General features: G+C 41.7%; 1 protein-coding gene across 7 annotated transcripts in view; it reads left to right on the top strand.

Annotated features, from left to right (window-relative positions):
• The first annotated feature begins 624 nt into the window (after positions 1–624).
• Positions 625–27,144, top strand: part of dbn1 (drebrin 1) — a 117,877-nt gene continuing 91,357 nt past the window's right edge. For all 7 annotated transcript variants that reach the window (XM_076889439.1, XM_076889437.1, XM_076889440.1 and 4 more), the window contains exon 1: positions 625–759. In XM_076889439.1, coding sequence (XP_076745554.1) covers positions 677–759 — 83 coding nt within the window. In that variant the 5' untranslated portion in view covers positions 625–676. The remainder of the gene's footprint in view (positions 760–27,144) is intronic.

The following is a 27,144-nucleotide window of genomic DNA, read 5'->3' as shown; positions in this document are numbered from 1 at the left end:
ATGCTTCACATAATGAGATCAGTAACTCCTGTAAGCCCAACAGCTTCACTTCACATAGTTTTTTTTGGTCTCCTGGACCTGTGTGATGTCACAGGGAAAGACCAGAGTAGATTAGAACAGAATAGAAAAAAAACTTTATTATCCACATCAGTGGGAGATTGTCTTTGGTTCACCAAATTAAAAGACTGAGTGACACTGCAGAAAGCAGAGCATTGTTCACGAGCAAGCCTTCAGAAAAACAGCAAGTTTGACTTTCACACCTGGTTTCGTACTTATTGACCTCCTTTACCTGATATTTCCTCTTTGCTCGAGCTCCTTGTTTTTTGTAAGTGCTGTAAGACGATCTGAGTACAGCGCATGTTAAACAGTAACAGCAATAATGTAAAAGTAATGATTTACCACAGTGACACGCACATTCACACAAATCTTCCTCCTTTCGGACAAATTTAAACTTTAACTGTTTCTGTGCAGCTGCAGGAGTTGAAAGGTCGGCACTAGGACCCATCGGACAGCTGACCGGCTGGTGTTCCGGCGCTAGGACCCCGCGGACACCGCGCTCCTCTCTTTGTTTCCACCAGTCAGCGCCTCCTCCTCCTCCTGCTGCTGTCGTCCTCCTGTAGTCTCACTCCGAGTCTCTCTCCATCAGCAGCGGCTGGATGCTTGCAGGGACGGAAACATGGCTGTGAATCTCGGCAATAACCGGCTGGCCCTGCTCACCGCTTACCAGGACGTCATCGACGAGACCACGGACACCGACTGGTGAGTCCCGCGGCCCTGCTCTCCTGTCCTCTCCTGGTTCTGCTCCCGCTCCTCTCACGGCTCCTCTCGGGGTTTCGTTGTTCGGGTTGTTGCGCGCTGAGGATGCGCAGGGCAGGACTGGGGCACCACCACCTTCATCATCGTCGTCAGTACAGCTGGTGTAAAGTAGAGACGGAGGTTGTGCGGTTGTTTCGGGTCTGCAGAGAGTTTGTGTCAGAGAGCTGCAGGTCTTTTTTTTTTTTTTTTTATGGGGCGGGGGGGTCCCGAGCTGCCCCGCAGTGCAGACTCAGCGGGGAAATGTGCGCCACTGTGCGCGTAAAATGCGCTTTGTTTGCCCTCAGTCCGCCGGGACCGGCTTCACTCCCAGCTGGAAGCAATTTCAGGCTTTTGTGCAAAGTGATGCAGAGGTGTGTGTGTGTGAGGTGGTCCAGAGATACTGATGAGCCCCTGCATCCTTAAACCAGCAGGAAGAGGGGCGAGGCCGGTGGGTGGGATGGAGGGAGGAGGGGAAAGAAGGGGTGGAGGCTTCCATCATCCCCCTTTGTGGCGTTTCTTCACTGGGAAATGGTGCAAGAGGGTCAGTAAGGAAGTTAGTGAAGTAAAAAATTATTCATTTGGCCTGCCGAGCAGTACGGTGGCCCAAAGGTGCAAAACACAACGACACTAAGAAAAACGCAACAACTTTTTAGAAACATCAAATCAAAAAAACGCAACAGTGAAACCAAACTGGACTTTGTTTTGTAAAAAACCAAACCAAAAATACAACAAAGAAGTAAAACTGTGAAGCAAAAGAACAGAAAAGTAAAAAACAAAATAAAAACACAATTACAAGCAAAAAATTTTTTAGTCGTGTGTAGGAAAACCCCGTCAACATTCAGGGAAAGAAACAAACATCTCATGACATTCCAGGAAAAAATGTGACAACATTGGGAAAACCCCCCAAAACGATTAAACATTAAACCAAAAAAATGAAAACATGAGATTTAAGAAAACAATAACATTTCACAAAAGCCTGACAGGAAGCAGGAACAGCACAAAAAGGAAAAATCAGCATTTTGAAAAATGACTTTTGAACAGGAGACCAACACAGGAAGTGACTAACAGCAGTGTGGTGATCTGAAACTATAGAATAAGAATAAGAACAACTTCATTTATCCCGAGGGAAATTCTTTTATCATGTACATGCTCAAAGCAGCAGGAGAGACAGAGGAACAGATGAATAAGATATACAATATATACAATCAGAATAGTAGTATACAGTACAGAAGTGGGCGGGCCCAGAGTTAAAACTCTCTTGACTTCAAGGCGATTGAAGTGATTTTGTTTACTGAAATATAACGTTTGGCTATTTGTTGATCGATCAGTATCGGCAGTTACTGCGGCCGATAAATAAAAATGTAAAGAGTAAAGAGGAGAAAGGAGAAGCGCCCTTCAGCCATGTTGTGAGTGTTGAGTTGGGCAAAGTGCAAACGAGTAAATAAAAATACATAATAAATGTCTTAAAGAAAAGAATATCGGCCAGTATATCAGATCAGTAAAATCAGCAGATATCAGTATCGGTCTTAAAAATCTGATATCAGTCTGATATCAAAAACATGAAAAAATCAGTTTTCAGGTGTGTTGTGTTTGGCACCTCTAGGCTACCATACAGCAAACCATGGCCTGAGTAAAACTATGTGTATTTGAAGTACTGCTCCCAGCTGCTCCCTAATGGGATCAAACCAGCAACCTTTTGCTGGCAGATGTGTAAACCACCACACTGGAGCTGCTGCACTGAAACATTATTATTAATATTTATTAACAGACAAAGATCAGGCTTTAATCTCTAATCTTGGAATTTTATATAACAGCTTTTCTGTCTATGAAGGCAAACAGACCAGCGCTCACTGGTTTAACAATGACTCACTCCCACAGATCAACAGCCCCACTGGCTGCAGTGATGTATTAAAGTAAACGTTTATTGCATGGACTTTGGTGCTGAAACACCAAAAGCACTCTTAGGTTTAGAGTTTGTCATTTCGTAGCCGAGCAGGAAGGTCACCGAGCTGAATTTCCCCGGCAGCCTGTGAATCCAGAGCAGCAAAGTTTTAGGTGAATCCCAGAGAAAAAAGAGGAATTTCAGAAACCTCGGCCTGGTTTTGGTGCCGGCACGTCCTTCCTGTTCTGTCTGTGTTTGACTCAGAACAAAAAGGGGAAGGAGCCGATTTGTTTAGTTTCAGAAGCTGCAGCATGTAGAGGAGCTGGTTAGCTTAGAGGAGGTAATATTTGACTTGGACTGCAGGTTTAATGTTAAACTCCAGCCTCTGTCCTTGAACACGATAAGGCAGCAGTCATAACAGCTCCACCTGCTCCCCTGATTAAAAATCAGAGGTGTCCTTTGTGAAAGGTTGTTTGGACACAAACGCTGAGTCTGAAACGTGAACCTGAGCCATCTGCTGCAGGTCGTGAGGCCAGGTGAGGTCACGAGGAAGCCTAACCGCCTCACTCAGTCTGTCCACAAGGGGGCGTGCAAATGGATGGTAATATATTTTTTTAGTTGATTAGCTTCGACAACAACACGAAGGCTTTTTTAGTGTTACCACAAACCGAGCAGATCATTGATCTATTATTGATAAATGATTAAACCCACGTGATCACACGCTGTGCTCGTTGTCCTGAGGTGGGAGTCGCTCTGGTTGTTGTAGTATAGTTGCAGCTACAGTTGAGCAATATGTTGCCCTCACCCAGCGACGTCAGCAGGGTTGGGCTGGAGTTAGAGGTTTTGTGGTCCAGCGGTTAGCACCATCGCCTCACAGGAACAACGGTCTCAGGTCCAGATCCAGCCTGGTGTCTCTACAGGTTCTTCACCCAGTCCAAAATCCTTCATGGGGCTAACTGGTGACTCTGAATTGGCGGTTGTTTGTCTGTCCAGGTGTACCCGCCCACTCGCCTCAGCCTGACTTAAACCTGAAGTGACGGGAAATGGATGGAGGGTACCTTTCATTGAAATCCGTCTTTTCCTTTAGATCTGACAGTTTTTCCAAAAAGGTAGAAAAAAAGAAAGGCTATAGCTTAAGGGTGGAGGTTAACCTAACCCCAACCTGATGTTAAGACAAAAATATTCCAGCCACCCACCAACAGTCCAGTGTGGACGCTGGTTTCTGTGGCTGAGGAGGTCGAGGAAGGGTCTTTCAATCAGGATCCACTCTATAGTTGTATATTGAAGTGTCTGTGGGCAGCATGTTGAACTCTGAGGCCACGTCCACACGTAAAGGCAGAAATGAAGGAAAACGCTGCTAGGAACATGCCAAAGCAGCAGATGGCGATATATTCCTAACCGTGTAGAAATGTTGGCCAATCAGAAGTCTAGAAGCCTTGGTGGGAAATAGTAAACAAGGATGGGGCATTGAAGGTGTGGAGGGACAGTATATGTGAGCATTTAAACACTGCAGAGAGTAACAGTAACAGTTTGTAGAAATTCATTTCACCGAAACGATAACGTGGCGCAGTGTGACGTCAAAAAAGGCGCACACCTTTGACGCTGCGTTTTCTGCGTTTTTCTCGTCCACACGTAAATGCAAAAACTGAGTTTTTAAAAATCTCAGTTTTCAGTGACCAAAAACGCCGTTTACGTGTGGACGGAAGGTGCAAACGCATAGAAAAATCTGCGTTTTCAAAAATACCCGGGTACGTGTGGACATAGCTTGTCAAACATTGTCACACAGAACAACTCAGGCTAACTATCTGGGACATTGTTTTGAATTTTGAGTTATTTTGTCACCGTTTTCAGTCACTAACTCAACGTTTTGACTCATGTGGAGCAAAAACCAAAACTCTTTTTCAGTGGCTGCAAACAAACACGCTTATTTGTGAGAAAACAAACAAAGCTTATTTGCAGAGCCAAAGTGCGCTTTGTGCTCTCTGAACACGCTCAGGTGATGTGCGGTAATCTAACCCCAGCATGAGCTTCAGTCACAAATGTAACACATGAGGAAACGTGAATGTTTCTGTTTCATAAGTAAGAAACTTCATCACAGCTGTTTGAGCAGGTTTTGAGATTTCCAGCATTCAAACAGTTTCGCCGGCTGAATCATCAAAGAGCCGAAAGGCTCAGTGTGGGAAGTGACCCCAGGTGTCCCCAGCGTGATGATGGGAATGAAGTTTGCTGTTCGGATCGTTAATAATCTCATTTAAAGGTCTGTGGAACCAAAATTTTAGATTCTGATTCAGCAGAATCTGAATGCTTTTACAGTTTCAGATTCTGGAAGCTGAAATCTCCAACAGTTCATCAGAGTTTCACTAATATGGAGGTTTGTTTAAAAACTGAGCATCAGAAACAACAGAGGCGTCTCTGTTGGGCTGCTTTTGGTTTATTTACAGCAGATTTCGTCATCGATACAAAGACAGACATCGAGGACAAATTTCCACCTCTGTTCCCGGAGATGTGCGCTCGTCACAGCCTGACACCGAGCTCTCCGAGGGTGCAGAAACATCGCTGTTCAGGTGTTGATGGAGGCAAGAAATGATGCTTTTTCCACCCTCGAGTCTCTCGCGGCGTCACCAAACTGTAAAAGTGTAAATTACGTGTTTGTGTCAGCTGAACTGCTCGTGCGAGCTGTCATGTTGAAAGGTTAACGTTTCCTATAACGGCGTTCGGATTTAGTGGGATGATCCGGCGGGGCGGAGAGACGATGCGGAGGGCCTCAGGCCTGCCCCCGTTTTTCACACTTGATGGGATTCAAACAAAGGCAGAAACCTCCAAACACGCTGACCCCAAACAACACGGGACCCCCCCCAAACACCCTCCACACCACCGCCCTCTGCCCTACTCTGCTTTCCCAGAGAGCGGATTTAGGAGCTGGATAAATGCAGTCTCTGGAGCCCCTCCTCAAATCTGTTTTTTCGGGCACACCAGTCCAAATAAGACGAGTTCTTCTGACCTGGTTTTGTCGATAAAATAATAATGCATTTATTTATCTCGCAGCAGCTTCACTGCAAACAGAAATACCTTTTTTCCTGGAATTTAGACGTTTGGGACTATTTTTGTGTCAGTCCACCTTAAACAGGTTAAACGTATTTCCCTGTGGTCTGCATCCGTCTGTGTGGTTTCCCAGAGATGAGTGCCTCATAATGAAAATGATTGAACTGAACGTCACTCGGGCTCTAATAAGAAACATTATTTTGAAAGCAGCAGTGTCCTTTTCCATCAATCATGAAACGACCCGACTATAAAAATGAGAAATTTTTGTTTTTCAAATGTTGATGATGAATCGGGGAAAGAAACGTTCAGCAGGCTAATCGATGATTTTTGGATAAAGCTCCGTCGTCGTCTCTTGTAAATCTTTGTTTCTGTCGTCCTGTCGGTGGCAGGACTCGGTCAGGAAGCTGTAGAGGTTTGTTCGTTAATTACACGCCGCCCTCACGTCACGCTCGTCCCCCGTGAACAGGTCTTATCTCGGCCTCGCTCACTCGAACATCCGTCGAACTTTAAGCTTCCCCCTCGCTCTCATCATCGCCTGCGGCTGGTCTCGTCCGTCACAGGCGGATCGGCCTTCAGAACGCCATCAGCCGCGAGGGTCTGAGAGCAGCAAGTCGAAGTGATAACGTGCGGGAGGCATCCAGATGACAGATGAGTCGGCAGCATCGCTTATTTGGTCGGGGAGAAGCGTGAAGCTCCGTCCCTGCTGATAACAGGACAGACTGTTAGACTTCATGAACCTCGGAGCGTCAAACACAAAGGAAACATCTGCGTGATGAGTTTGGGTTTAATGATGGCGTCAGGGTAAATGGATTTATCCTGAGCAGCAAACACAGTCCCTCCTAAGGACAAAGACATGCAGAGAGAGCGCTGTTTAAGTGTAAAATTACCAAAAATCTAAATTTACTTTCCTGTTTTAGTCAAATTCAAATATCTGAGAAACTATAGACTCACATCCACAGACAGCTCCTTCAGGATTAACCCTGATGACTTTAGTGACCCCTTACGATTCATGTGGTGCCATTATTTTTGGTTTTTGACGGATTAAATCGAGCATCACCACTGTGAGCATGTTAGAAAGCTAATTAAAGCCTCACAGAGCTGCTGGCACGACTGCGCACCACTCCCTAATCAGTATTCAGTACCACGGGGAAAAGTGGCATTACATTAGAGTGTAAAGTTCTTGATTTCTTCATTCAAAGATTAATCTAATCAGGCTTTAAGGAGGTGGTGCAACAGACACCGAAGTGCATGTTAAAGACCAAAGAAAACATTATTGTTATAAAAATATTTTTTTTCATCCACCAGCAGTCCTGACATCTAAAAACACTGCAAGTAAAAAACGAAAGGCAACGAAAAAAAACTTTCTTTGTAATGTCTGCTTGTAATTTAAGAAGTGCTGCATTTGGGTAAAAGTATTACCAATAACTCAGAATTAGAGGAATAAGTGTTTGTATGCGTCAGCTGTATGGAAGATGGAGAAAAATAATAGTGAAATGAAATTATACTTTGTTAATATAGAAGTTAAATAAAGCATTGATGGGCTGTAAACAACAAGCTGTGCTATTATTTTTATTTTTAATTAAAATAAAAAGGAACTAACAGCACAAACACGGTCTAAAGGTTCAGGCAGGGACTCTAGTTAGCTGAGGACTAGCTAACAGCTAGTTAGCTTGTAAGTAAAGGTAGCACTTACTTTAAATTTTAAGAAAATCAATACAAATGTATGAATTATAGTTTTTATAAAAGTGGAAATTAGTAAAAATGATCAAAATTATTTTTTATTTCCTGAAGTGTTTTCTTTGTTTAAAGCTTCCTGTCGGGTAATGCATGCTAGCAGAGTTAGCTTGTAATGCTAACTCTGATGTATAGGGTGTTAACTATATTAAACTTGTATATAAATTGATATAGTAAAACCTGTCACTCATTAGTTTGTGTTCTTCTATTCTGAGACCCTACATTTGTTTTAATATTAGTGTATCTGGATAAAATGTTTTTATCAGCTAATGGTTTTTTTTTTTGTTAAACTAGCTTCATTAGCAAGCATAGTTTATGGTGATATTAAATGGATAACTACTAATCAAAACGCTTTATCAGATGTTGGACATCACAAAACGGTTTCAGCATTCATTCTCACAGCATTAATAATTCACTTTGATGCAGTTCAAACTTTGCTCTCAAGTATATTTGTCGTAAATTTGTAAATAAATGAACTCTGGAGACAAATTGTTTTTTGTAGCAGGCTGTAAACATGTTCATGGAAGCTTGAATGTTGCAACTGAAGATTTTATTTATTTTTGGTTTTTTTGCCATCTGTAACTCACAATTTTAGGTTGGCATTTCAAAATTTTGAGGTAACTTAAAATTTTGTCTTCCTCTTACAAAAACGTAATAAAATTTCCAGTTGTGTATCTCGACCTGCCTAAAACTGATGAGGACAACTGAATTTGTAAGACTGAAGAGCTCAAACAGACGGTGATGTGCAGGAGGAGGCTCTGGCAAATATGAAGCATGTTACATCATTTTTAAAGTATGAGGGCTTTTAAACTGATAAGACTGGGTTGTTCCCTGCCTCAGAGCATTGCAGGCAGCGGTAATGGGCGACTCCTGAAGGGTGAACATTAGGATGAGATTCCCTCTCCAGCCTGTTTATCATTAATTCATCCGCTCCCTGAAGCTAAAAGAAAGGAATGTTACCTCTTGAACCATAAATGTCAGACTGCAGTGAAGGTGACACTGTGAAAAGGGCAGCGGGTGAATCAGGGTTATCCGATATCACAAAATCCACAAACTGCTTTCAGTGGCTGCTGATTGGCCACAGGCTGCTGTCATATGACCCTTTGACCTGTCCAGCTGTTCGAGGAAGCCATTACCTGACGAGTCACCTCAGACAAAAGAAGAAAATGGTGGAGAGAAGAGCTGAGCAGCAGGTTGAGTCTGTTGGTCTCAGATAGAAGACGTTTGTTGGACTGCTCACACACTTTGGCGTATTTCTCTGAGATCATTTTAACGCGAGTTGTTTATTTACCCCTCAGGAAGGTCTGAATTCAAGGTCGACCAAACAATGCTTCACAGCAGAGCCGAGGTCAAAGGAGAAACAAAACACTGCTGGAAACAGCCTGAGGCCGTGTAGTTTAATAAGTACGGCTCGTGGTGTTCTTACTTATTACCTGTTACAGGCAGGTGACAAAGGAGAAACCTGAATGAGCTGAACATACCAAAAGATGACGCTGCCGTTCCCACGTCACCAAAACTGAACCAAGCTGCACACATCTGAAGTCAGGCTTCAGACTGTTGCCCCTCAGCAGGCTTCCAGAAGCTGGCCAATAAAGAGGGTGGCCCTTAAAGACACAGCAGCTAAAACAGCTTGTTCCAGGCAGCGTAAAGTGAGGGTGTCGACGCGCTGTACTAGCTTTGCATGTTCTACATTACAGTAAAGTTGTATGTGAACTGTTACTGGTAATGTGTGCGTGTCGTCATGGGAAAATGACTCCCTACAGACGTGACTTTATTGGGAATTACCACAAAAGATGTCGCTGCTCAGAGATGGTACTTTATGGCTTCTGTGTGAGTTATGTAGGTCATGGACAGTCTGTCAGTGAGAGGAAGCGTAAACATGAAAGCTGCATGTCTGGGAGGTAAACTGGGGTTTGCTCTGCAAACGACCATGACAGCAATAATCAGACTGTACAGGAAATGGCTGGTTTCTGGTCCTGCATTCGTCCAGAGCAGTTACCCTACCCTCTACCAAAAACACATTTAATGGATCATCTGACTGAGGACAAATAGATTTGGAGGTTTAATCTCTGACCTCCTGAATGTGCCCCTTCTTTCTTTTTGTCTCATCATCATCTGCTCTGCTCTGTTTTTCAGCAGAGAGAGCATTAATGTGCCTTGAGAGCAGTTAGTAGACATGTTGTGTTTTCACCGTGATCTCGCCGCTCTCTCTGCACTCTCTCAGATTAATATAGAACAGGGTCAGTGGTACAACATGCAAAAACACGGGCTTTCACTTTCATCACAGCAGCTTTATAAAACACAGGTCGACATCATCCTTCAGCATTCACTTACAGCTTCCTCACTTACAGGAGCAAAAATATACAGAGCTAAGAAAAGGCTGGTTTACAACCAGACATGTGTCTTTGTTTTATTTATGTCTTCTATAAATATGCATATGTGTCTTTGGAAACTTCTGCATAAATTTCACCAGCATGGCATGTTAGAAAGTGGAATTTTATTAATTTTTTGCGTTCTGACTTGATTTCAAATATCCAAAACAAGCTTTTAAAATCAGAATAATTCAAATCAATATTTTAGTTTAAAATCTGGCTAGCAGTTTAAATAATTAGCTAAAGTGTGGATAACCTGTTGAAATGTTCAGTTATCAAGCTCAACTGTTAAGATTTTTTTTAAAACATGATGGTTAAAACAGTTTCAATTTAGCTAAACTGTTAATTACCAAGAGTTTATATTTTAGCTAATAGGGCAAATAAACTAATGAGGTTTTAGCTAGCAAGCTCAGTGTTTAGCTAAACAATAACTAGCAAAAATGCTAATGTAAAAGTTTAAAATATTAAAGAAAAATATTCTTTATAGTTAAGTAGCAACTAAAAATCTGGCTAAACAACTGTTAGCTAACAAGCACAAGTGTTTGGAGTGCTAAGGCAGTTGAAACAGTTAGCCAAAAAATGTTAATTAAAGGAATTGTTAGCTAAAAGTATAGCTACCAGTTTCAGCTAAAAGCGTATATATAAACTGTTGAAATGTTTAGCTAACAATGGCAGCTGTAACAATTATCTTATGTTTATCTTAACAGCTGCTGTTGAACTGTTGAAATAGATCAATAAAATGTATGTTAAAAAAGAGAAATTATTGGCTAAACATGTGGATAAAAACTAAGATTGTAAATTAATGGTATGAATAAACAAGCGCAGTTGTTAGCTTAATGTCATGGATAATTCTTAAAAGTATTGCTAGCAGCTGAAATGTTTAACTGAAAATGTAGAAGTGAAATTGTTGGTTAACAACCACATTTAAGAAGTTCACTATAATGGTCACTATAATGTAATGAGGAGCTGTTTAATGGCAGATGTATTTTAAGCTAATATTCAGAAGTTAAGATAGTCAGCTAAAGAGAGCAGTTTTATTCAGATTACCATTTATAATCCAAGTATTGTTAATCTAGTTTGAACTTCTTATCTTATTTAGTCATAAAGGTTGGTGTTGATGGCGGCATTACAAATGAAAAAGGCTGGAAACCACTAATTCTGTCATTTAACGATGTAGGTGTTTTTATAGTTGGCCGGTGCCTCTTCTTCCTTCCTCTCATCTTCTTCTCACTCTCTTACTTCTGATTCCTCCCCCTCCTCTAACAGTTGACATTTATATTTAGGAACTTAGCTGATGCTGTGAAGTCGAGTGAGATTTGATGGCTGCTTCACCAGAATCAGCTTAAATAAATCATGTCAGTGATGTTCGAGGCAGCCAGCAGTGAGGAGTGTGAGCAGCGAGGGAAAGGGAGGCGATGATGGAACTGAAAAGCAGGAATGCTGCCTCAAGATATGAGAAGAAAGTGGAGAAAAAAAACATAGAAAAGAGGCCTGACCCTTTTAATTGGTGTTAGTTTAATGAAGAAATCAATTAATTTCAGTGGGTTTGCTTTCATGGATGAATCATTTTCATAGGGTTAATTATGTAAATTTTGAAGAGTGGGTTGTAGCGAGGCCTCTTGACAGTGTCCAGAATAGAGGAAGCTGGTAGCGCTGTTTGTTTTATGTAAGCCTGGCGTGCTCGAGTGCAAGCTGCTCCACAAAGAAGGGATGATGTGCAGAGTGTTATGTAACAGGAGCCTATGCAGAGGTGTAGCTACACCTCTAAAGTGTAACCATCTCCGTGCAGGGAGATTTACTTTATTCCCAGCTCGGAAGTCAGCCATATTGCAGTTTGTCATATCTGTGGTGTTTACTTAAAGGGAGCACCTTCCCCCGGGTAGCATAAGCACTCTCTCTGCCATAAGGATAAATTCAGGGAACAAATGTCCCAGTGTCCTTCGATTAGTGCATTTTCCCATTATGTCAACAAAATAAACATCCTTCTAAAGTTAACAGCGATGATTGCTAATTCTTCTTCGTCTTAATTATTGTGACGTCTATATAAAACTGATCAGGGAATGTTGGTGGTGGTCAGAGGGCCCGGTGGCGCCAGTGTCCGGCAGCCTCGCCTCTGTCAGTGCGCCCCAGGGCAGCTGTGGCTACAATGTAGCTGCCATCGCCAGTGTGTGAATGTGTGTGTGAATGGGTGAATGACTGAATGTAGTGTGAAGCGCTTTGGGGTCCTTAGGGACTAGAAAAGCGCTATACAAATGCAGGCCATTTACCATTTACCATGTTCTGGTTAGTTACCAGTTAAGAGCTGCTATTTTATTTGTTAATTTTGTTAGCTAAAATTAACAGGTAACAAGTAGAATAGTTATGTAACATAAACATAGCCGAACAGTTACCTTTGGTTCATGTAAAGTAATTAACAGCTATTATATTGAATAGCTGAAAGGTTAATTAAATGGCAAAAGCATAACCTGTGAATGGTAAACATAATGTTATGCTAAGAGTATATAGTAAACTGAAAGTGTAAAATTATTTAACAGATTAAAAAAAATTAACAAATGATTTGATACGCTTGTTTCGTACTTATTGGAATCATCCTCGGAGTCCTTCTGTCGTCAGCCATCTTGGCAACAGGAAGTTATTTCGGAAAGAACCAAGCCACGATTCTGTTTAAGAATTCCCAAGTACGTTTTTAAAGCTTTTTAGACTTGTCCATGAATATTGAAAGCTTTAACCCTTTAAAACCGGTCGGAGCGGGCATGCTCTGCTTTGCGTAACTATTTTTAAATCCCGGCAGCACTGCAACCACATAAGCTAGCGCAATAATTTTTTTTGCATATGAAACCAGAGGAGTTGTACTTACATCTGATGCCATCAGCTTGTCCTCGGTCACAGTTTCCTTCCACATATAGCTTTGCAAAAACTGCATAAAAAGCGCTTGCAGCAACAAAAACATAATATTCCAGAAACACGCTTTGCCGATCCGGTCAGCTGTTCATAACACTTCCTATGTCCATCAGCACGAACTATCGCATGTCCGCCATGACCTGCCCGAAACCGGAAGTGACGTCATTTTTGCGGAAATGTAGTTTTTTACCATCAGGGCCTCATGAGCCTATACTGGTGTTTTTAAAAGTTATGTTTGACTTTATGACTTTCTGTGTGGTTTCTGGGATGCTTCATATTGCACTGCTGGAAATAGTTTATTTTGATGCACATGCTGCTTTTTTTTGCAAATTTGCAGTATAATATTTCGTTTTTCCTGCAGTGTATAAAAATTGGTGTATTTCAAAAATAAAACTATGAAGACACTCAAAATAAATTTCCTGTGGTGGGAAACTATTTTGTGCAACTTTTTTTTTATTTACACTTTTGAGGGATAAGCCTCTTAAATTTCTCTAACTAGAAATATATGTTAAGAAAGCAAAAACGATTTTAAATTTTTTTTGTAGTTTATTTCACTTCTTTGCAATTTATGTAATTACTATGCACTTAATGCAGACATGTTATTAAAATTTAGGCTGTAATGGTTGTATTGATGCATAGCAACTTGAAATGCTCCCAAAAATGGCTCCACAGCATGTAAAAATATAATATAAGCTCTGGCAGACTTGGTTCTATGGTAGGTCTTAAAGGGTTAATGAGTGCGGGGTCGAGAGGGCAGTCGAGAGTAACGTTACGTCGCAGTCCAGAAGATAAAACAAGCAAATCAAAGGCAGACAGACTTCAGGGCTTACGGGGATAATCTGACACTCAGATGATGTTTCACTTGCCAGATGTGTGGGGGGAAAAGCCTTACTGGTGTTATTAGCATTTCTGCAGATCAGGATTAGCAATTTTGGGTGGTTTGAAAGACAAATTTCTCCACTTTTATGGAAAACAAAAGGCAGATTTGTCTGTATGTCTGAGAAGAGAGGGATGTCATGATTGTATCTTCCCGTTGGGGGGTGCATTTGGTGGTAAAAGTGGGTCTGCAAAAGCAAACAAGGACTCAAGGTCTCTTTGCAGTGTTTGCTTTTCCTGGAGCCTCGATGAAGGGTTGGTGGACTGATCCTTTTATAGACGAAATGTTTCATCAATGTTTCATTGATTCATCAATCAATGAATCCTGAAGAAATGTGTTATATTCTCATTTGTGGACTGGAAATGAAGCTAAATGTAATTCTTAAAGTTTGTTATTTATTTATTTGACAGGCTGTTGGTATGTGGAGACTGAAAGCAAACAGGCTTGAGGCTGATTTGGGTTGCAGAGTAAACCAATTAGGGCATTTGGTGCTGAAGGCTGTGTTTGACCCCAGGCATTCGCTATGCTAACAAGTAGAGGGGGTTTCTGTTCTTATTGGACATTTTTGAGAGCTGTACTGATGCTTGAGAGTCCTTCACCTGTATTTTTTTTTTTTTTTTTTTTTTTTTATCTGGAAGCCAGGGAAGGTCTCCAGTCAGATTAAAGTTGATATCAGTGGTGACTGGATTTGGGTGTTTTCAAAGGGATGTGCCTCAGATGAGATGAGATTTATGGGAGTGTATTGTGCTCCGTCAGTGTTAAATTCCCCCTGGTACCTCCCTGCTGATCTGCCCTCCTCACTGACTGATATTTCTGGTTTAGGTTTTGCCTTTTTCTGTCAGATCTACAGAGCATGACACAGATGGGTATGATCTCCACGAGGAGGCTTTGTTTCATTTTAATCACAGAATTTAAAATGTAATCGTATTGATTGTTTAAATAGTTTTTCTTACAGCTCAGCTACTTTTGCCCTTGAGAGTCTTTTAGAACAAATAAACACTGTCCAATAAAACTTCAACATGAAATAATTGGCAGTGTTATGCCCTGTCCTGATTGGCAGATCACTCCATTAACAGCCACAGCTTAAATTATAACCTGCTTTATCATTTATTTTACCCCAAAATGGAAACTTAATTTACAGCATCATGCTGCAGTGAAAGAGACTTGCAACTAATAATGAAGATCATAAACACAGTTTATCGAAGTAATAAAACAAGCGTTAAACAGGTTTCTGATTGACTTTTATGTAATTTGGCTTCTGTCAGAACTTGGTGCAGGCTCCCCCTACTGGTCATTAAAAGTATCCTTTTTATATTAGCAGTCTGTGAATACACACACGTGGATAAAACGTGTATGCAATATTAATACTGCCAGATTACATCAACGGGATTCAATTGCATCTGTAGAAAGAGCTGTTGGCCCCTAAAGGAAAACCACCATGATTGTATTAAAAGTATATAAACATTCGTTTTTCTGTGCCTTAGATATATGGACAAAACTTGTGCACGTGCTCCTCTTAAAGGCTGATTTTGAGCAGAGAAAAACTCTCCATCAACACCCAAAAATGGTTAGCTACGATTTCCTCTCCAACAGAGAGGTTCATTACGTTTATTAGAGAACATAATTGGCTGAAATAAGCACAGATTAAACTGCCAGAACTGGGGGAACACGCTAGAACAAAATGTTAAGCTGATGTTCATGACCACTGGACTGCTGCATGCTGGGAGGCGTTCCATTACATCCTCACCCTAAGGCTGCTAGCTATCAAAATAGGCACAATTGACCTTTAATATTAAAACCACAGATATTTAGTTTCGAATGCGTGGTACTGCTACTAGATCTGCAGCTGCTAATTATTAAATCTTACCTAAGAAGTCTGTAACATAGAAACTGCTGTTTCCCTGAGCCCAGCGTGGCGTCCCTGTGTTGTTTCTTTGGTACCCAAACATAAAAATATTCATTTCACATGGACAAAAAAGCAAAACAGCAGAGAAAAGCAGCAAACTGATATATGAAAAACCAAAATGAACAATTGTTAAGCTTTTTGTGCAGCTTGTAAAAGAGACCTTAGAGGTAACCAGCTGATTCTTGAATAATTAGTTTTCTTTTGTGTGAACATGAATATGGAGCAGGGGGAATAGAAGGAACATGTTTTAAACCACGAGTGAACATTGGTGTCTACATCTGCTACACCCCGCTGAGCTGAAAGCCGGGTTTCTGTTAAATGAGCAGCGCTGAGGCCACTTTAGAAAAGCGTTGAGTGTCAGTAGAGTGAAATGAAACTCCAGGCGAGCGTCGGGCTGTCGTCTGAAAGTGAGTTCAACGAGGGAGCGTCGAGGTACAGGAGAGAGAGCCTGCAGATCGTAACCTCGGAGCTTCTCTGAAATACTTTCCTCTCTGTGAGTCATTTGCACTTTGCCCTCGCAGTTTGGTAGCAGAAGGCAACGAAGAAGAAGGAGAGCGAGATTAAATTGGCCAGAAAAGAGAAATCGGCTCATATTTTTAGCTTTGCTTTCACACATCGAAATTCCAACCGAACTTGCAGCGCTCAGCTGGCTCGTGCAGTTAGAAAGCAGCCAGATATGATTTGAGAGACTTTCTTTGTTTCGTTGTGCAGATACGTCCATACATCCCTCATAGATCTGAGTGTAACGCTGCTCTGCTGGTCAGTTTCTAATTCAAATCGTAGCAGCTGAAGCTGTGGAAATCCTGCTGGAATCAGAACCTGAGCTGGGAATGAAGTCATGGCCTAGTTTTGAATTACGTGCAATAAAAGAGCAGGTTTGTGCAAACGTTTCCTCACAAACGTCTAAAAATAGGCACTCTTCTAATAAATATCCAGTGTGGTTTCTGTAGTTTAATGATTCGTGTCAGTGGATTGTTTGGACGATTGGAGTCGTGGGGGGTTTTAATCTTTAATTACTGCTCGATGGTTCACTCCAGACCCGTCATCCATCTACTTTAATAGAAGATAATGTCTTTATGGAAAGAATTTTCAGGAATCGAGTTCAGGATCTCGTCCCGATGTGTTTCTGTTGGCTTCATCGACTGATGGCCTCCATCCATCATGGAAGTTTGAGGCCACGTTTCTCAGCTGGAAAGGGGTGGAGCTGTTCAAGGATCTCTGGGTCTTGGAGGAGAGTTGATGTAGCATCTACAGTGATGAGGATGCTGTAACGACCTGTTGTGGTGAAGAGGGAATAGGAATGTCATTCATTTACTGGTCAGTCTAAGTTCCTACCTTCACTTGTGGTCACAACTTGTGGGTCGTGATGGAAAGAGTAAGGACATAAGCAGCAGAAATGATTTACTGTGATGAGTCCTAAAGGAACTGGCTGAGGTGGCTCGGGCATCTGACCGTGATGCCTCCTGAGCGTTTTTGATAAAGTGCTTTGAATATGTCGGGAGGAAATGCCAGAACACGCTCGAGAGGTGTCTCTCGGTTGGATCGGGGCGTCCCTTAAGAAGAGCTGGAGAGAAGGTCTGAGCTTAGACTGGACCTGGTCGAACAGATGGAGGGTGGATGGATAAGTTGTAGGCGTGGTGGATGACTTTGTAAATATGCACAGGGGTTGTTTTTTAATAAACTAACCAGTCATCGAGTGTGTCCAACATCAGCATTCATTCGTCACCGAGATGCTGATCTTCCCTGTGGTGGTTTTTGACCATTCACCATTACAGACTAGACATGCCCGTTTCCTCTGGTCTGTATTTGCTGCTCTGAGCCTGATTCCTGTCGTCAGCTCAGAGCTGGAAATGTCACTTTTCTTTTCTTTGGAGCTCTGAGTGGAAAAAAATAAATCACAACTCGAGTCTGATTTAGATGAACAGCCTGTTCAAGTTAATCGAGACATCTGCCAAGTGTAGTACGATACTCGAGATCACTCACACAGACTTGCACACATATGGCAGTAAAATAATGTGGTAGTAAAACAAGGCACAAACTTCTACTGCAGAATTCAATGATGGAGTTATCTCAGCTCTTGTCTGTCCGGGTGTTTGTGGCCGGCTCAGCCTTTTTACCTCGTGGAGTGAAAGAACGCCATGATTACAAGAGTTTTTAGGTTGTTTAAGTGATTCTAGAGCATGTCACGATTTTCTCAGCCTCGTTGTTTGACAGATTCGAGGCTGTTGGCAAATAAAGGCCCGAAACAAGAAAAGAATCAAGCATGCTTATTAAAGGTTGCTCTTTCCCATTTTTTTATTTGCCCAAACTTTTATCTTTGTAGCACCAGATGTGCAGCCTCTGCCTCCACTGACACTGCTGTACTTTTACATGAACTCTTAATAATTCAGTTATAATGGGATGAAAGTAGTAATGAATGTAAGATAAAGCCCATGAAAATGCCATCCTTTAATTACGTTAATGTTCTTATTATAAGCCAGACAAAGAGCTCATGTTAAGGAGAGTTTTAGCTTTTTAGACTCTTTAGTCCACTGAATGGTAATTACTTTAAACCACTTTATTCCCCTCCTGTTATCTGTCTAATGCAGTAAAAACTGCAATCTGAGATTTTAGTCCCATTTACTCTCAGATGGTCTGTATTGTGACGTCACTGGTGATGTTTCTACACCTACATCAGATCTTATTCTGTACTAAAATGTTAGCTATCACCTGTTGGTGGCTGGTTTGGTGCAGTATTTAGCCTAATTTTAGTATTATAACTGGTAAATAATTAACTCTGTTTATAAGTATGTTAATCTTGTTACCTGATAATGTATCAGCTCCCACCTCCTGTGTTTTGAGGCGTTTGTCGTTTAAATGCACTCTGCTGTTCATGTGTTGCTCGTCTTTAAGCTCCGTTTTTAAAATCTCACAGTGTAACTGCAGCCCAGATGCTGATATCTGATAACGTTTCAGAGCAGAATCACTTTCAGGCCAGACAAATTTCACTGTAGACATCGAGGTTAGAGCAGGTTCATATTGAGAAACCACGCAACGACATATTAAAGACTAACCTCGTGTTAAGGATGCATCATCTCAGACGTTCTCTTATCTTAAGTTTTTGGTCCATTTTCAGTGTCTTCTTCTGTAGGTAGCTTGATAGTGTTTGTTTTTCCTTAACATGAACTTTTATTGAGAACAGTTTTAACCCTTACCCTCTATCTCCCTGCTTATGTGTTTATATTAGCATAACTATATTGTTGTTGCTAGCCTCTAGGTAGCATTGTTACATGTCAACTAACCCAGCTTCACTAACCCTCCAAACGTTGTCTGTACTTTGTTTTCCGTCTTCGCTCATGTGCCAAATTTATAGAAGAGCTGTATCTTTTAGTTTTAAGATATCACATGGATGTTTATAATTTAACATCCGTGTGGTTAGCTAGCTAGACGGACACTAGCTAGCTAATGTCCTGCTAACTTCTAACTTGGGTAAATCTCATAAATCCTGGATGAACTTTACTGTAGCAGCTGGTAGAACAGAGACACCGATCATTTTGACTCTGAAAGAATTTGGACTGGTTCTAACTCTGTGTTGCATCAGTATTTACTTGATTTATGATCTGAAGAAATGTTTGAACCTGGAAATGGTTTACAGTATGAAATTTTAGTTTAAATTTATACAAAATCATTTTCATTGTCTAAATTGTGGTGATAAGATAAGATAAGATAAGATAAGATAAGATAACCTTTATTAGTCCCACACGTGGGAAATTTGTTTTGTCACAGCAGGAAGTGGACAGTGCAAAAGTTATGAGGCAAAAATTAGAATACAATAAGAATAAATACAGTACACAGCTGTACAGAATAAAATAAAATACTATTTACAGTAGAATAAAATAAAATAAATATACAATAAGATAAAAATAGAATACAAATACTATATACAACTGAGTAAAAATACAAAGTGATAAAGCCAGGGCTGAATTACAGTGAGGCTACCTTATGAAACTGCTCAGGTTGAGACTTCAAAGTAGAAGTCACCATGGCTGTTTCAGTCTTTGTTGCAGAGATAAGACTCAACTGACAAAGTTTTCAAGATTGTTTGAATAAAGAAGGCAATAAACTTTGGACAGTCTGCAGAATTTACAAAAACAGACCTTTTCCTAATAATCTCACAACAGTCCTGCTTAAGATAACCCCTTTCTATCTTTGGACAGTTGCAGGATTAACCCCTGTGAACTATGTACAGCCTAAAACTTGCCTCTTGTCAAAGATGTTGTGAAATGACCCATGAAATGTCCTTAAAATGGTTTGCTGTGGTATAAAAGTTGGGTTTGGGGTTGGCTAACGATATAGAAGCAAAATTGTTGGGCAACCCAGATAAAGTATAAAACTTCACCAGCACAACACTTCCTTAGCCTGTGCAGAGGTTATTGTTGGTGAAACTCGCTGCAGTTCCTCCTGTTTTTAAACTCTGTGAGCCCTAATGCCTCTTTGCCCCGTTTTATTGAATAAAAAGCCATCAGACCTGAAGCCACCACCACTGCCAGTCGGCGCTCCGGCTGGATTCAGATTGGAAGTCAATGGAGCTTACAGGGCTCATTCTTCGACCTATGGGCCGATGTAATGGCTTTTTAAACCGGTTAACCTTTGAACGAGGCGAGTTTGACTGTAACTGTTCAGGGCTCTTCGTCTATGGATTGTGACTGTCATCCTCATCAAACAGCACATACTGATCAAAGGTCACAACTAAAAAATATGACTATCGTGTTATCAATGGATTGTTGTTTTTGTGAGAGCAGCTGTAATTTTAGGTTTTCTGAAGCTTCCTCCACCTCCTCTTCATCATTCAGCAGATCTTTTTTAAGTCCACACCCCTCTGCTTTATTTCAGCCTTTTTTATTCTGAGCTGTCGGAAAGATGGATCCGTATTTTTGGAAACTTTTTGTTGTTGCTCTGTGTCTCTGTTCCTGCCAACAACAACAAAAAGAAGAGCTCTCCTCATCTTCCTCTGCTCATGAAACTGCAGATGCAGAAACACAGTTCATCCCTTTCTCTGTGCGATGGATGGATGGAGGCCAGCGTTTGTGCTCTGTGGACGTCTGAGTCACACCGACACTGCCTGGGACAGTACAGGCCTGACAGAGACAGATACATCGCTGTTATCTCTGTTTGTTTTTCTGTGTCAGAGCTCATGAGCAGCGTCGATGACAGCAGGGTCGCTGCGCGGCGTTTGCTGGCAGCTGGACGGCTGCTGTGGTCAGCATGTCCGGACCTTCACCTCGAAGACAAACCACAGACTCACCACAGTTTGGCTTCACAGGCCTAAGCTCATATGTGAGTGGATATCTGCAGAGTTCTCTCGGGTGAAGGATGCAAGTGTTGCATCTGATCTGAAACTGAGCAGCGTAAATAAAGGGAAGCCCTGTAAGAACCACATTTTAGAACATCAACAGCACCTGAAATGGAAACGCAACAAAGTTCATTTAAACTAACTAAATGTAGAGAAAACTGGTATCCATGTTTTATGGCTGTGGGATGTGGGAAAGGTCGGAATCTGACTCTATTCCAGTTGTGGCAGATGGTCGCTACAACCTGAGCCTGGTTCTGCCGGAAGTTTCTTCCTCTTAAAAAGGAGTTTTTCCTTCCCAGTGTTGCCATCTGCTTGCTAATAAGAGGTCATTTGATTGTTGGGTTTTCTCTCTGTTGTTGTAGGGTCTTTACCTCACAATATAAGCAGCTTTTAGGCGACTGTTGTGGCAACTGGTGATGCTGTGGTGAGAGTGCAGGTGAGCGTGACAGACTCGCAACTGATGCGTGGATTCTGGAGGGCGTGTCAAATGTGTGCCGGTGCAGAACCATCCTCAGGCCACCGGGAAATGTCCCGGTTCTCCTGATAGCCAGTCTGCCACAGATACACACTAATTTCACCTAAAAATAAAACGCTTTGGCCAAAGAAAGAAAACCCCAGTCGCTCACACATTGGCCAGATGGCGTGAATTATAATAGCATCTTCTTCAACAGAGATCTGGATCTGAACCAGCAGGCAGGAAGACTGTTTGTTGGATTGTATGAAGTGTCTGATAAGCTGATGGAGGCGAGGTATATGCTAGTGGAGTGGCAACGGCATCATGCAAGGTCCAATCAAAGTAGCCATAACATTAAGTATACGTGGCTTAAATACTATTTAAACTTCAGGGTTAGAAGAAAATATCTTGTCTTTAGCAGGAACCCAAACTCTTTTTCAGCAGGCTGTAAACAGGTTTATTTTGGACATCAGTCTGTGGGCAGTGACTTGTTTTTCGGTGCTTCTGCTTTGGCTTCATTTTTTTAGCTCCAGATGTTGATGCTTCAGCAAAACAGGGGACGTCATTTTCAAATTTGCTTCACAGGTCTGTGGAAACAGCTTTTAATGAACCCTGAGCCTTTCTGATCATGTTTAAAAGCTCCTAAAATCCGAGGAAATTCGGCTTTTAGCACTTCACAGTCAAACAGAAAGAAGTACGGCATTACTTTGTGCAGCACGGCTTTCCAGCTATATCAGGACCACTTTATCTGCATCAATTATTGCGGTAATTATGTGGTTGTTTGGCTAAAATGGAAAACCAAAAGGCAGACACAACAGGCATCAATCATCCCACTTGAATGTCATGTCAAATAAACATGACATTAAGTGGAGGAAGGTTGCCAAGTGGCTTGCAGCATCAGTGTCGAGTGCAGGCATCTCAAAGCTGCTTAAAGTTGCACGTCATATATGAGACTTACAGCCGGACGTGTGGAAGTTTGTTGCACTTGTTGTCTGTTTTATTTGATTTTATAGTTTATAACAGCTCAAACTCATGGTCTGAATTACCATTGATGGTTATTATTGTTGGTAGCTGACCTGAGCCTCAGTGTGGTGGAACACACCTGCAGGTCAGCTGTAGCTTCAAAATGTGAAAAATTACATTGGTGATCCACATTTATCATCCTGCAGCGGCACTAAACACACGAGGCGCTTAACCAGGTATTTAGGCCTGACAAATAAGGAGCATTAACCACAATAAACAGCACGGCTTTGACTGTAAACTGACACGACATTGATGCACCAAGCAGGAAACTGCCTTTAACGGCTAAATTTGTAAGAGATGGGTTACTTTTTTTGTTTTTTAAGAACTCCTGATTGACGAAGTCGTTGTTTTAGCAGCCTGTCTGTGTGTGAAGCAGCTCCTGCATACATGAATAAATCAAAGGAAAATAAAGAAATGAAAGCAGAATTACAGATGGAGGCAGTTAGCGGTGATGGGGGATGGGAGGAGAGAGCTTTAGAGGGAGCTCATGAGGATTTGGGAAGGGATAGAAACTGAAACTGGTAGCTAAAGAGGTCAGTGGAGGGAGGGGGGTGTAAATACTGAAGGCCTGCTGACGAGGGGACTAATCGGACTAAGTGAGCGTGCATGAGGGGGAATAACGGCTGCTAACAGAAGTCAACTTTAAAATTGGCTGATTTTACACGCACCCAGAAATGTCTTCAGTTAATCCTATCCTAATATTTTGTCAACATGGGCAATTTTTTAGAGTGGGTGTACTTTAACCACTTTATTAATAAATATTGCATCTTTTAAAAGGTTACATTTCTTATAAAAAAGTATCTGACACCATTTTTAAAGGCTGCCACGCACGGCCCATTCACTGAAGAGGCAGCTACTACTAAAACTAGGACTGAAAGGATGTGTGGTGGTTGTTCCTCATTTCTGTCCATTCAAACTCAGTAGAAGTGCAAGTGAGAGTCTTTAAACAGGTTCAGTAACATCTGTGTTCCTGGCTCATTGTTTCAGGGTCGTTTCGTTTCCAGTTTTTGTATCTTGTGAATATTTCTGCAGATTTTCAGATCCCTCCCTGGATAACAAGCAAAAAAGGATTTTAGAGGCAAGACTGTGGATGTTTCACAGTCTGCAGCTGTTGTTCTAAATTCAGGTATTTTAAACAGTAGCCGAGAAGTTAAAACAGAAACACTGTGGGAACGAATCGGCCACCAAATCCAAAGTGTCTCTGCCAGAGTAGCTTTGCATGATTCACAGTTTATAATAATCCTTATGTTTAAGCTCTTCTGATTGGCTGCCCCTCATAAACACTTTTAGCAGAAGGTGGGTGGGGCGTCTGTGCCTGAAATGACCATATAAGGGATATTCCATCTCTGTGACATCATCCAAGTCCAAGAGTAGAAAAAAACTGTGTGAAGCTTTCAGTTCAAAGTTATTAGTTGTACTTTTTTTTTTCTTTTTCTTTTTCTTTTTTTTTTTTTTGAACCTCAGCCATGTTTAATTTTAAAGTCCACCTTTGGAGCGGTTTGTACGTGATGGGCAACATGGTAGGTCCACTTTACTCATCGAATGTGATTAGTTAAGCAAACTTTTTGTCATTTAAAAGGTTTTACACTGCAAAGGTTGGTGGTTTTACCTATAATTTATTCCAAAGAATATAAAGGTTGGCTTTTCTGTCAGCTTTGATTGTTGACTTGTCTTATTGAAGTATTTCACTCAGCAGTGCAGTGACACAGCTCGGCTCTCAGCGCTCGACTGACGCGGTTCACTTCAAAAACTGCCGACCTTCAGTGAGTCACACTCGACCACGCTGATGTGATTCGCGTATTTATAGATTCAGAGCGACTTACAGTGTGCACTCTGTGACCCACACTCTCACATCTGTGCTCGCCTTTACTCATGAACAAGAGTCGTGAAGCTTCTAACTTTGCTCAAGCGTCACAGTGATGCGTCGGGTAACTGCTACAGTAAATACAGACAGAGTGAGACTCAGGCTGAAGCCTGTAGAAACAGCATGCTGTAATTTCCTCCAGTTTGCTTTCCTGCTTTTGTTTGAGATAAAAAAAAAAAAACCGACATTTTCATTGTTGCTCCAACACTTAAACTGAACACTGTTAGCTTAGCCGGTGTAGCTACAACTGTGAAATAATGGAACCGTTTTAAAAGGTAAACGGACCAAATAAAAAGAAGGCAGAGCTCTGTAGCGTAGCCCTCTCTTTTTTGGCCTTTTTAAATTGCCTTTCAGACATGATTGGGAAGATAACCAGCGACTCGTCTTTGGTGACGACTTCAGGGACCGCTGGATTTGGTTTAATGGCCAAATCTCTGTGCCGGGCTCACACTGGAGATCTTCTAAAACCTTTCACCCCTGGCTGTGAAGATTAGACCGGGATTTTTGTGCTGTGGCTCAAGGACTGTATCTTTGTGATGTTCAGTTTTCTGTCCTGTGGGACTCAGACTCTGAGATCTCCTTTGACTGGAAGACAAAGCGTGTACAGCTCAGAGCAGAGGCTGCAGGAGGCTGTCGAGAATTTATTGTCTGAGCATGAGAAACGTTACCGTGTCTGCCAGCATGGAGTTAAGATTTAAACCTCAGTGACTCAGTGAGACTCTGACAGTCCAGGGTTACTAAAGCCTGGCTGCAGCACACAGGCTGTATGTCTTATTGTTGCCCTGACTCAGACGAAAGTCAGAGTTTAATAAGTACAGAGCCAATGTGCCCTCTAAGCTGCGCACTGCTGGCACGTCTCTGCGCACAGAAAATCTGCGTTGTGCACAAAAAAAAAATTGAACCTGAATTGAAATTAAAATGAATACTTTAACAATCCTGTTTTGCAGTGTTAGTCAGTGACTGGCTGCTCCTGTGTAGGATTAGAACGATGCCACCTTATCCCATAACGGAAAAAGTGTGGACTTTATACCAGTTTTTAAATTGTGTTGATCGGTCACGTAAAACCAGAGTTATGATAAAAATATCTGCAATGTTTGGTTTTCTTCCTGAATACTGTCGTTGTTCATATTTACTGCGGGAAGAAACTGTAAAAACGGCGTTTTATAAGAAAAAAGGCTCGAAAGCCTGTGAGCAAAAACAAACTCCACCCCCCTCTCCCTTTCCTATTCGTCCAAAAAAGTACCATGTCGACCAATCAAAAAATGATAAGGCAACGTGGCATCTAGTTGTTAAGAAACGGGGGAAGTTTTAGGAGTGACGGCGGAGTGGCGCAAATAATTTGTGTGGCATCAGATTTGATGCAGAACAGCTGATTGTTCTGTAAACAGTTTGAAATGTTTATTTAAAAACACCTTAATTCCAGGACTGGAGCTACGTTTGGCTTGTTTTGGGCACTGAAATAAAGGGACTGCACGCCTTTTTAAACAGTGACATCATCCATAATCTGCTCATGTAGCTCTGAAGAAAGGAGCAAACTGACTATTGACGATTATCATGACTAAAAAAAGCATTAATTTTCCATCCTATTATTTCGTGATGTGAACGCGACGTAAAACTGAGACGTGTGTGTGTGTGTGTGTGTGTGTGTGTGTGTGTGTGCGTGCGTGTGTGCGTGCGTGCGTGCGTGAGACCTGGCCTGACCTTCAGTGTTGAGCTATTCAAAGCTGCCGGCTGCTAAATGGCCAGAGCGAATTGTTTATAAAACTTAAATGGGAGTGTGGAAGTGGAGGAGCGGTCCCAGCTGTGGATTGTTCAGGGAGACCCACCCCGCCTCTTCAGCCTGCAGCCGTTATTCCTTCCACATGTGTGGATGAGACAAGAGCAAACACATGTGGAGGAACGGCTTTTATTGTCCTGAGAGGACCTGAAGGGATGCTGCACGAGGGAGACGCTCAGCAGCTGAATCAGCTCCTCACATGTTTACGTTAGATACGAGGTTTGGCTGCAGATCGACGATGCTCGTCCAAACCGGCGGAACGTCAGCGCATCGCTTTAATGTTAGTGATTAATGTTAGCACCATCCAGGGAAAGAAAACTAGAGGACAGCGTGCTGATAAAAGAAAATGTGTCCATGTGCTTCTGTTTTCTGCTTTTACTTTATCACTGGACTCCTTAAAAACATTTTCCTGCCCTCATTAGTGTCTGGTTGAGGTCACCTGTACCCCATTATCCTTTCCGTCTCTGTGGATGTGCACTCCCTCGATCTTTGCCAGCTAGTTCTCACATCTAGTTTCTTTGCACCCTGTCTGGACTTGTGGTTTTCATTTTTGGACTGTGGACTTCCTCCGTTGTATCTGCAGCTTTGTACATAAGGACTGGATTATAGATGTATTCAGGGATTTGGGGGTGTTATTCGGTTCACGTAGAGTTAAGGTTCGAGTCTCAGAAATCTGCGGTTTCTGTCTGTTTGATAAACAAAAATATCGATTATATTTAAGTAAGGATTTTCCAACGAATAAAATAATTAGTGTTGTCTCTGAATAAAGGCTAGATTAGTTGATAATAATGAAACTGTGTTAAACAGTAAAATGTAATGGTGTTGATGTTATGATGTTACTGAATATATTGGCTCTAATTTTAATGAGAATATCAGATGGACGTTGCTACAGTTCACTTTGAGTGGCTGAAAATGTTCACGCTCACATAGGAAACAGGGCAGCAGGCTCTGACTGTGAATCTGGGCTCACGCACAGCCGTGTGAGAAAACCTGGTTAAACGTTCCTGCCTTCATGCTTTACTGTACCCCGAGTGCATTCTGACTCATTTCCACGTAGGCTGAGTTTGGACTTATGAAAGACAGCTACTGCCTTCCTGTTCATGCTCTTCTTCAAATTTAATCCAAGCTGTCTTACTGTGAGTGTATGAATGCTTCCCCTGCATCGCTGGCTGATTTCCAAGGCTT

Source organism: Maylandia zebra, linkage group LG10 (genome assembly GCF_041146795.1).
Source record: "Maylandia zebra isolate NMK-2024a linkage group LG10, Mzebra_GT3a, whole genome shotgun sequence".
NCBI lineage: Eukaryota > Metazoa > Chordata > Actinopteri > Cichliformes > Cichlidae > Maylandia > Maylandia zebra.
The sequence above is the reverse complement of the archived record's forward strand: the minus strand, read 5'-3'. Positions and strand labels throughout refer to the sequence as shown.